Source organism: Cetorhinus maximus, chromosome 18, assembly GCF_964194155.1.
Source record: "Cetorhinus maximus chromosome 18, sCetMax3.hap1.1, whole genome shotgun sequence".
NCBI classification, from domain to species: domain Eukaryota; kingdom Metazoa; phylum Chordata; class Chondrichthyes; order Lamniformes; family Cetorhinidae; genus Cetorhinus; species Cetorhinus maximus.
In genome coordinates, this window is record NC_135896.1 from 86,551,932 (window position 1) to 86,563,000 (window position 11,069).

The 11,069-nt window shown below is 47.6% G+C and overlaps 1 protein-coding gene across 1 annotated transcript in view; it reads right to left on the reverse strand.

Moving 5' to 3' along the window:
- LOC144693323 (regulator of G-protein signaling 6-like) overlaps positions 1-6,756 on the reverse strand; it is a 190,987-nt gene extending 184,231 nt beyond the window's left edge. The window contains exon 1 of the mRNA XM_078563120.1: positions 6,678-6,756. Coding sequence (XP_078419246.1) covers positions 6,678-6,756 — 79 coding nt within the window. The remainder of the gene's footprint in view (positions 1-6,677) is intronic.
- Between the last annotated feature and the right edge of the window lie 4,313 nt (positions 6,757-11,069).

An 11,069-nucleotide genomic window follows, 5' to 3' on the forward strand; every position in this document is an offset into this window, starting at 1 on the left:
GGTAGAGCAAACCATTAGGATACTGAAAATGAGGTTCCAGTGCCTGGACCGGTCTGGTGGAACCCTGCAATATAATCCACAGAAGGTATCACGCATTGTCATCGCCTGCTGTGCCCTTTACAACCTGGCACTGCAAGAGGGAGAGGAGCTGGCTGAGGAGGAGGTGCAAGAGTTGGAGGTCTCCTCCGATGAGGAGGACGTCAACAGTGATGAGGGCGAGGAGGTCCTTGAAGATGACGATGATGGCGATGAGGCCCTTGCACTGGTCAGACAAGGCAAGCATGCTCGGGAGGCCCACATAGCTGCTAGGTTTGTGGAGGATGATGACGACATGCAGTGAGGAGACACCATAGATCCTCACATTGCATCTATGAACATTTGGTATTGTCGCTGGACTAGTGATCCAGAGACCCAGGGTAATGCTCTGGGAACCCGGGTTTGAATCCCATCATGTCAGATGGTGAAATTTGAATTCAATTCAAATCTTTAATTAAAAGTCTAATGATGACCATGAAACCATTGTCGATTGTCATAAAAACCCCCATCTGGTTCACTAACGCCCTTTAGAGAAGGAAATGTGCTGTTCTTACCTGGCCTGGCCTACATGTGACTCCAAACCCACAGCAACGTGGTTGACTCTTAAACGCCCTCTGAAATGGCCTAGCAAGCCACTCAGTTGTATCAAACTGCTAAAAAAATCCCAAAGGAAAGAAACCAGATGGAGCATCCCACATCAACTTAGGCACCGAAAATGGCAATGGCAAACTCAACCCTGTCAACCCTGCAAAGTCCTCTTTACTAACAGCTGGGGGCTTGTGCCAAAATTGGGAGAGCTGTCTCACAGACTAGTCAAGCAACAGCCTGACAAAGTAGTACCTACGGAATCATACCTTACAATGTCCCAGACACCACCATCACGATCCCTGGGTAGCCGACAGGACGTCCCACCAGCAGGACAGACCCCGCAGAGATGGCGGCACGGTGATATACAGTTGGGAGGGAGTTGCCCTGGGAGTCCTCAACGTGGACTCTGGACCTCATTAAGTCTCATGGCATCAGGTCAAACATGGGCAACGAAACTTCCTGCTGATTACCATGTATCATCCCCACCCCCCACCTCAGCTGATGAATCAGTACTCCTCCATGTTTAATGCTACTTGGAGGAATCACTGAGGGTGGCAAGGGTGCAGAATGTACTGTGGGTGAGAGACTTCAATGTCCATCACCAGGAGTGGCTCAGTAGCACCACTACTGACCAAGCTGGTGGAGTCCTAAAGGACATAGCTGCTAGACTGGGTCTGCAGCAGGTGGTGAGGGAACCAACAAGAGGGAAAAACATACTTGACCTCATCCTCACCAACCTGCCTGCTGCAGATACATCTGTCCATGACAGTATCAGTAGGAGTGAGCACCGGACAGTCCCTGTATAGACAAAATCCAGTCTTCACACTGAGGATACCCTCCATTGTGCTGTGTGGCACTACTTTGGTGCTAAATGGGATAGATTTCGAACAGATCTAGCAACTCAGGACTGGGTAACCATGAGGCATTGTGGCATCACTAATATGCCGGGCCATCACTTTGGTCTGAAGGCTGCACAGAGTACAGGGAAGAGACTCTGGGCTGAGACACCTGCCTTTATCTTATGCAGAAAGGTTTCACATCTGAGTGTCATGAACACTGATCATCAGAACAAGGAGCCATAGGCAGGGAGACATTCTTGGGGGTTTATTGACAATGGTGAACATTATGTACAACTGATTAACACCTGTACCCAGGTTGTGCAACTACATCTTCTTATCTTTCCTAACTGTGCCGCTACATCTTGGTGCTCCTCAGGCATCCACAGCGGAGGTGGAGGCAGCCTGCTGACTGCTACGCCCTGTCTGTGATGTCCTTGGTGGGCACCCTCTGGAGGGCTGAGACTTTGAGGGCCCTGGCCTGCTTTTGGGATCCTGCTGTGTGGCAGTGGCACCCTCCTCTGCATGTGGAGCTGAAGCTGCTGGGGTCACAGGAAGAGGGGGTTTGGTTGGGCCAGACACTCCCATTAGTGGCCTGGATGGATGGCCTCAGGGTGTGCACCTGCTGATCCTCCTCCCTTTGGGCTGAATTTTCTGCCTGTCGGGCGGGCAGGCCTGATCCAATCTCCGGTGGGTGGGGAGCCGATCCCTGCCAGAGAAGCGGGCCCCGCCGCCATTTTACGTGGGCGGGCCAATTAAGGGGGGTGTTTCCCCAAATGTGAGACTGCGCTCTTTCACGCATGTGCACGAAAGAGTGCACATCTCCCTGAGGCTAAGTGCTGCCTCAGGGAGATCATGGAAAGATTTTCAAACTTCAAAAATAGAAACATAAAAAAATCATTAACATGTCCCCCTCATGTGACAATGTCACACGAGATGGGACATGTTAATAAAACTCACAAAATCTTTAATAAACTTTTAAAAAACTGACATGAAACCTCATCCCGCTGGTGGATGAAGTTTCGTGTTTTTTCAGAAGCCCGCTGGGGCTCCTGGCCTGCCCGCCAACCTTAAGGTTGGACGGGCAGGTCCTTTAATTGTTTTAATTATCCTGTCAATGGTCTCAATTGGCCATTGACAGGTCGGCGGGCGGACAGCTGATTGCGCTGTGTCCCCGCCTTCCTGAATATTTAAATGGGGTGGGATGACGTCGGGGATTTCCTCCGATGTCATCCCACGTCAGCGAGCGGGCCCCGCCCCCTTCTCGCCGACTGGAAAATTCAGCCCTATGAGTGTCTAAGGGCCTCTGGCTTACACCTTGAGGAGAATGGGAAGCTGGAGTGAGATCGAGTTGTCCCACACCCCTCTCACATACATACTGTTGGAGGCCAACTGTTGCATCAGCGACGGAGTTCAGCCCAGGCTGCAGTGCAAGAATGGGGTCCTGGAGCAAGGTCTCCATGGGGGGTGCATTCGTATCAGGATTGACCTCGGTGCGTTGGCATGCCGGCGCTATCACCTCAGCCTGAAAGTGGATGGACTCCTCCATCGTGCCTTGCAATCCGAGGAGTGCAGCGGACATCCCTTCCTGATGTTCCCGAGTTGCCTTTGCAGCTCCAGAAGCTTTGATATGACCGAGTCCAGAGGCTCGTCACCTGACTCGGACTCAGCAAATCTCTGGCCTCCAGCAGTCCTCCGAGTGCCGGAGACCTGGGAAGACCCTGCCACTGCCTACTGTGGATCAGACAGTGCGATGTGCTCACCAGATTGTGATCCCGAGGCTACTCTAAAGCTAGGTCCCACTGAGGTGTGTGTCTCTGCCCTGTTGGAGAGTGCGGGTGAGCTCTGTGACAGGACTTCAAGGAGAGTTTCAGCAGATTCCTCTTCTGAGCTTCCCTCAGTGCTTGATTGGAAGCCTGGGTCGTGGACTTTGGCTGTCTCCCAGATGCAGTGCCGACCTCACCGTCAGCACAGGAACAGTCCATCCTTGTTGGCCAGCTGGTTAGCTCTGTTTTCAAAATCTGTTAGGACCTTGATTTCAGGCATTCCTCCACCAGTCTGTAACCTCTCCCTCTTCTTGTGTGCTAGTTTATCCCGCATGAATAGAGATGGAGAGAGTGTAAGCAGGACGCCTGCCGGACCAGATGATAAGTATGCCCGGCATGTGTGGGTGGTGAGTGGTCCAATGGACAGAATGAGGACAATGAAGGTGTGTGTGAGAGAGTGAACAGTGATATCCCTTGAACTGGCAGTAAGTGAGGGCCTTGTGGTTGTGTGATGGGTGTGTGAGTTGAGAATGATGAGAAGAGTGACTTACCCTGGTGAAACAAAGGAGATCACTCATCCTCTTGTGGCACTGGATGGCTGTCCTCTTTTTCAGGGCATTGGCACTGATCACCGCTGCCACCACCTCCAAAGTAGGAGAGGTGATGTTGCTACCCATCCTGCATCCAGGGCCGCGGTAGAGTACATCACGGCAAGCCTCCACTACATCCAAAAGGTGCTCGAGGGACGCGTGATTGAACCTGGGAGCTGCAGTCTTCTTTCCTTTCGGGGCCTTGTCTTCCCTGCAGCAGTCGTGGGCCGGAAGCGCTGAGAGGTGTGCATGTGGCTGCACGTTCAATATGGCGCCCGGCGTGATGAAGCAGCGAGGTGATGGCGTGGCGGGTGAATGACAGGCTGCCCCGCCATGGAAACAGCGCGTTTCCCAGGAATGCATAATTAATGCGGCAGGTTTGGGACGAAACACCATGAGAAGCTGCCATCACGCCCACTACCACACACAGTGCAAATCTGTGAGATTCTGCCCTGAGGGATGAGATCTGATATGCATCTCCACAAGGACAGATGTTTCGACAGCACACAGGTGGTAAAGCAGTCAGTGAACTAGGTCTAGTCAGCTCTTCAAGCTGCGATGCTGATCTTATGCCACTGCTGCCCACGACACATTCAAGTAAATCACCTCTCAACATATTTGTGGCTTCAACTGATCAATGAACAAATATTTCTGTATCTTTGTCCGTTTTTGTGTTGAAAGAAATAAGGGAGTATTATTTGGAGATGCTACTTTGTCATTGGTGGGAATCTGATTTTGCTGTTATTTCCCATGTGAGTTTTACAATGCACAATCAAAAGCACAGCTTTTGGCAACCAGCTTTTTCCTTTTAGGTGTATTTTATGTTCATTTAGGTGATGGGTGTCAATCCTGCAAAATGAGACACACGTTTCATTCCAGAGTACCCAGTGTCAGCATCACACACTCTCAGCTCGAGTGCTGCTTGGCCAGAGCAGAGTGCTGCAGGTCCCAACTGCACCAGTTTGAGGTTTTCCACTCCAGCTACCCTTGCGATTTCTCTGAGCGAGATTGTCCAATTTGTGAACAGTTTTGGGTCTTTGGGCCTGTGCCCCCAAGTGGCTTAGTTGAAATGGCCCAAATTCATATCACATCGAACCCATACAGTCATCCATCAATGTGCACCAGATTCAAACCAGATGCCAGAATTAATAGATGAGTGTATTAAGCCACTGCACCAACTGTTGCAAACAGAGCACTCAAACTCTGATATAACTATTAACCAAAATCTGCGCATATTAAACTAGTCCACCCAGCAGCCTTCCATGGAAAGCAATAGTGAGCAGGTTGCAAAAAGTGTTGCTGACTGAACCTGTCTGTTTCCTATAGTTGGGTTGATTTAAAATTACCCCTGTGTACTTTGTTTCTTAAAAGCATTGCTGCAGTAAGATTTGTCACCTTCTCTAATGAGCTACAGAGCCTTATGAAAACAAACACACAAAGAACTATAAGACGGCAATGAAGGAATAGTAAAACTTCAGTCAGCTATTATTTTCGATGTTCAGTTATGAATTATGAAGCCAAACAGTTTTATTTATATTGATGCTCAGGTTCAGAACAATACTACTTGTCTAGCTTCACTTTCTCTCATGATAGACCCAACAGTACAAATCATGCTTGGCTGCACGATTTAAATATTCAGAAACTAGCAACTTCCATAGCACTTTTCTCACACATCTCCCAATGCATTTCACATTTAATGAAGTGCGGTATTTGTGGTTACCTGGGTAAATGTGGCAGGCATTTTGGATGCAGCAGGGCCCCATAAAAAGCAGTAAGGCTAATGATTTATTTTAGCGTATGTTGACCAGTCACCGGGAGAATTGCCCGCAACAATGATAGATGTCAAGGAGTTGATCAGCTACAACCTGAAAACTTTGTTTAATGAAGAAAAGACTGCCTAGAAAATGGGAGTGTTATAGTTATCAGTGAGTAAAAGACAGACAGGAGATATTGTTAGAGCACGAAACAGAAAAAAACGTGCTTGAGCATACAGGGCAAAGCAACAGTTCTATTATCCAAGTTGAATAAAATAGTTCTATACATCCTAGGATAAATGTATATGGGCACAGTAGAAACACAGCTACACAGGGGACCAGGGGTTGAGCTTTACAAGGGAGTGGGAGTTGGGGTGGGGTGTATTGCTCATTGCACTCTCCCTACTCACCTCCCCCACCCTCTCAGCGGGAGGAAATACCACCCTCGAGAGCTGCTGGCCAATCTGATTGGCCGGCAGCTCTAGCAGTCCCAGCAGCGCTCAGTAGTGGGCGCTGCTGGGACTGCAAGCAGGCCTGGGGATGAAGACAACCATGGCCTCCAGATCCAGATAAGTCCTAGGGTTTTGATGGTGAGTCATCTGGGGGCTTAGGGAGGGGGACAAAGGGGTTGATGGGTGCATATAGGCTGGTGGGTGAGGAACAAAGTGGGGTATCACCTTGGAGGGGGTGACCCCGATACACACAGGGCACCCCTCCCCCTTCCTTCCTGCCTTTGCATATTATGGGGTGGGCAGCATATCATTCAGGTCAATTGGCTTGGTAAAAAGCTCAATTGACTGTTGATTATTTATTTTAAAATGGTGGGTGGGCTGCTGATTTCGGCATCCTCCCCCCTACTGCATTATGAGGGGCAGCTCAGGGGTGGGCGGGAAGGTGGTGGGCTAGCCAATCCTCGTAATTTACATGATCACCCCCCACCCCTCCTCTCACTGCCAAAAACACAAAAATACATCTGGTGGGCAGGGGGGGGGGTATAAAATCCAGCCCCAGGACTCGCATAGAAACAATTCTGACAAACACTGATGGCTGCACCAATTTTAAGGAAATTTAGTCCGGGGTCTCCAGACAATTGAAATATAGACTTGCCTGTGATGACGCTGGGAATCTTTGACAGGAAGCTCTTCACTGTTCGGATTGGCACCCCACCAGCTTTGTCATCTTGCATTCGTGTGATGATATTTTCTATCTGTCAGAGAAAGAAAAGTCTGTGTTTATTACTTATTTTTTCCGGTAAAATCTTTTTGTGCTTGTCAAGACAAGGGGCATCAGTCCTACTGAACTGTGGCGACATCAACTTCTCCCAGGTGATCTACAGAATAAACCTTTTTATTTGCAGACCAGAGTTCCCCCCCCCACCCCGCCCGCCCACTCAGGAAAACACTCCTCTTGCACCATTTTCATTTCTCACACCAGCTGTCCAAGATTGTGATTGTCAACTTTAGTGCCTATTAGTTTCAAATCAGAGCCACTTTGTGCTTTGTGCTGATACTCGAAAGAGTTACAATCTGTGACTGTTGATAACTCGAAAGAGTTACAAGTTAGGAGGAGACAGCCCAAACTCATGTCACTTTAAGACCTTCACAAATGTTGTGATCATCAGCTGCTGCTCAGTTAGTAGCACTCATGCCTCTGAAGCTTCAAGTCCTACCCCAGGGCTTAAGCACAAAAATCAAGGCTGACACTCCCGCATATTACTGAGGGAGTGCTGCACTGTCAGAGGTGCCATCTCTCAGATGAGATGATGAAACAAGGCCCTTCCTAACTGCTTAGGTGATGTAAAAGATCTCATGGCACTCGTTTGAAGAAGAGCAGGGGAAATTATTCTCCGGTGCCCTGGTCAATATTTACCCGTCAATCAACATCACAGAAAAAAATTATTTGGTCATTGTCATGTTGCTATTTGTGGGATCTTGCTGTGCGCAAATTGGCTGCTGTACTTCCTACATTACAACAGTGATTACACTTAAAAGTGCTTCATTGGCTGCAACATGTTTTGAGGCATCCAGTGGTTCTGAAAAGCGCCACAAAAATGCAAACCTTTCTTTTACGAGTATAGGAGTAAGTGTGTGTGAGTAAGCGAGTGAGTGTATATGAGTAACTTAAACAGAATAAAATCAAAGAAGAGTTATCCCTTTAACATGATCACTGTGCCCACACTTGTTACTATTTCAATTTTTATTTCAGCAACAATGGGCAGAATTTTCACCTCAGCGGGCGGGCACACACCCGACCCAATCAAGAGTGAAACGATGCGTGATGATGTGGGGCAAGCATCCCGACGTCAACGCGCAGTCGCACCATAGTTCGGTCAGCGGGCATGTGCGGGAATCGGCAGGCACCAGCCAACAATTAGAAGGCCTTTTAAGGCCATTAAAGTATTAATTAACTTAAATTTTTCGCTGCCCATCCAACCTTTATGGCTGGCGGGCAGGCGAAAAGGCCAAGCGGCCTTTGCATTTTTTAGGAAACCTCATCCACGGGCCAGATGAGGCTTCCAACAGCAAATAACTCAGAACTCCTCATCTCCCTGAGGCAGCTCTGTGCCTCAGGGAGCTTTTCCTGCGCGCACCCACGTGCATGCACAAAGTCTGCACTCGCCCTGCTCGCCCTCCTCCCCTCCCAACACAGGCAGCGCTGAGCGCTGCAGCACACATTTCACACTGGGTGGGCCTTAATTGACCCGCCAGCATGAGATCGCGGTCCGGCCCCGAACGTGGGCGGCGGTCACTTTCCGATCACCCCCGCCCGCCCCCACCAAGCCCACCCGTCAAGCACAAAATTCTGCCCAATAAGTTAACAACTTATTGATCGTCTAAGTCTCAGCCAGAAGGTTTTTGTCACTAGCCATGTCTGCCGGATGCATTTGTGATTAGGTGAAACAGTCTTCAACAGGGCAGCAGCCAGCAGAGTAAGGAGGTCTTCCCTCAGCCTGAGCAGGATTCAAACCCAGCTGCCAGAGGGAAAGGACAGGTTTCTTCTCTGCTGAACCACCTAGCTCCTGCTATTACTTGAAACTGGCACCATTCCACAGTGAAAATTCCAAATACGCTGTCATTTCAAAACTGCAGTGCTGTAGTTTTATTCAGGAGTGAACTGTATATAGGAAAACCAGGAGGACTCATATCTAAATTTCAGTGATGCTCAAAAATGTCCCAGAGCTACTCAAAAGGCCTTTGCTGAGCCAACAACTGCAGGCAATGTTGACATTATTGAAATTCAGCACTGTTTGGTCTTCAATTCTGGTTTTGTCAAAAAAAAGCAAGGGAGTGAGCCCTGTACCCACAGAACCAATAGAAATGGAGCTAGCCCAGTATCAACAGAACCAATAGAAATGGAGCAGCCCAGTATCCACAGAACCAATGGAAATGGAGCTAGCCCAGTATCATGGAACCAATGGAAATGGAGCTAGCCCAGTAACCACGGAAGCAATGGGAATGGAGCTAGCCCAGTCCCCAAAGAACCAATGGGAATGGAGCTAGCCCAGTACCCAAAGAACCAATGGGAATGGAGCTAGCCCAGTACCCAAAGAACCAATGGGGATGGAGTTGGCCCAGTGTCATGGAACCAATGGTCTTTGCTGAAATGTCAGAAGAACAATTGTTCAGCTAATAGCAAAAGCTGCTATTTAAGTACATGATAATTTGCAGCAAAACTATCAAAGTTGGGCCATCTGTATTTCTTCACATACGTCCTGTCAGAACGTGCCTGTCGTGGAATGCAATAATGGTGACTAAACAGCATTAGACAACAGGATTTCAAGTGAGCGTTACAGTATGGATCTTCATTCACAATTAGCACACTAGCGTCTGTAATTGCCTCCATTTATTTTCTGGCTGAATCAGAGTGGCAGTCTGCCCATGAGATACATTAATACATAGAGGAATGTCTAGTCAACAAGTATAGCAACTATAGAAATTCCTGAACCTTTTTTATTCCACACTCTTATTTCAACAGATGTCACAGGAAGATAGATTGGGCGAAGGGTGCCAATTTCAGAATCTGAATCTTTGACAGAAAATTACTTGCAATAAGAATCGACAAATGTCGCCACAAATACAAAATGTCAGTCCTTCAGTATAAATGGTTATCACTCAAGTGAATATAACCTGCTAAACAGCATCTTATTTACTAGGTTAGTTTAAAGTCTATGCATACTGTAAATGCTTCTATGAGTTCATTGAATTTCAGTGGTATGGAAACACTCAGTGGAATTGTTTTATCACAGCATAGAAGGAGGGCAATGGTGAGTGTTATAGCAAATACTGAACTCCTCAAATAACAATACTGATTGAGGCTTACTGTATACAGATTTAAAATACCACCTAGTAAACAAATTCTACGGTTTCAGACATGTGATGCAGGAGGAATTTCAGCAGCATGGATGTGAACTTGGCTGATGGACAGGAGACAAAGGGTTAATTGGTGTTCCTTAACAGGTGGAAGGTGTGCCATCCAAGCAGAAATCAATACACACACAACATCATATATAGAGAGATAAATTTGGAATATAAAGCCAGTTTCAGTAATGTTATTATGACAACTAACATCAATTGTTGTAAAAACCCATCTGGTTCACTAATGTCCTTTAGGGAAGGAAATCTGCCGTCCTTACCTGGTCTAGCTCCAGATGACTCCAGACCCACAGCAATGTGGTTGACTCTTAACTGCCCTCTGAAATAGCCTAGCAAGCCATTCAGTTCAAACGCAACGAGGGATGGGTAACAAAATCTGGCCTTGCCAACGACACCCACATTCCATGAAAAAAATATATATTCAAAGGACCGATACAGATATGTAACTTGGACTTGAACACGGTGTCAAAAGCAAGGGCGAGACAAACTATACAAGACTTCAGAGGGATATAGGCAGCAACAAAAACAATTTGTATTTATATAGCACCTTTATCACGATAAAGCATTCCAGGCCACTTCACAGAGCAATTCTGAACAAAATATGGTGAATTCTTTAAGGACCATATTAGGGCAGATAACCGAACGTTTAGTAAGTTTTAGTGAGTGTCTTAAAGGGAGAGAGAGCGAGAGAGAGAGGTGGAGAGGTTTAGAGTGGGAATTCTAAAGCTTGCGACCTTGTGGCTGAAGGCAAAGCCACTCGTGAAGCGATTAAAATTGAGGATGCTCAAGAAGCCAGAATTACATGATCGCAGATATCTTGCAGGGGTTGTAGGGCTGGAGGAGATTACAGAGATCAGTTAGACAAACCAGCAGTACTTGCAGGGGTTGTAGGGCTGGAGGAGATTACAGAGATCAGTTAGACAAACCAGCAGTACTTGCAGGGGTTGTAGGGCTGGAGGAGATTACAGAGATCAGTTAGACAAACCAGCAGTACTTGCAGGGGTTGTAGGGCTGGAGGAGATTACAGAGATCAGTTAGACAAACCAGCAGTACTTGCAGGCAGCTGGCAGGTCCAATCAATGCGGAAAATTGTAAGGTAGAATATTTTGGGAAAAAAGGAAAGAAC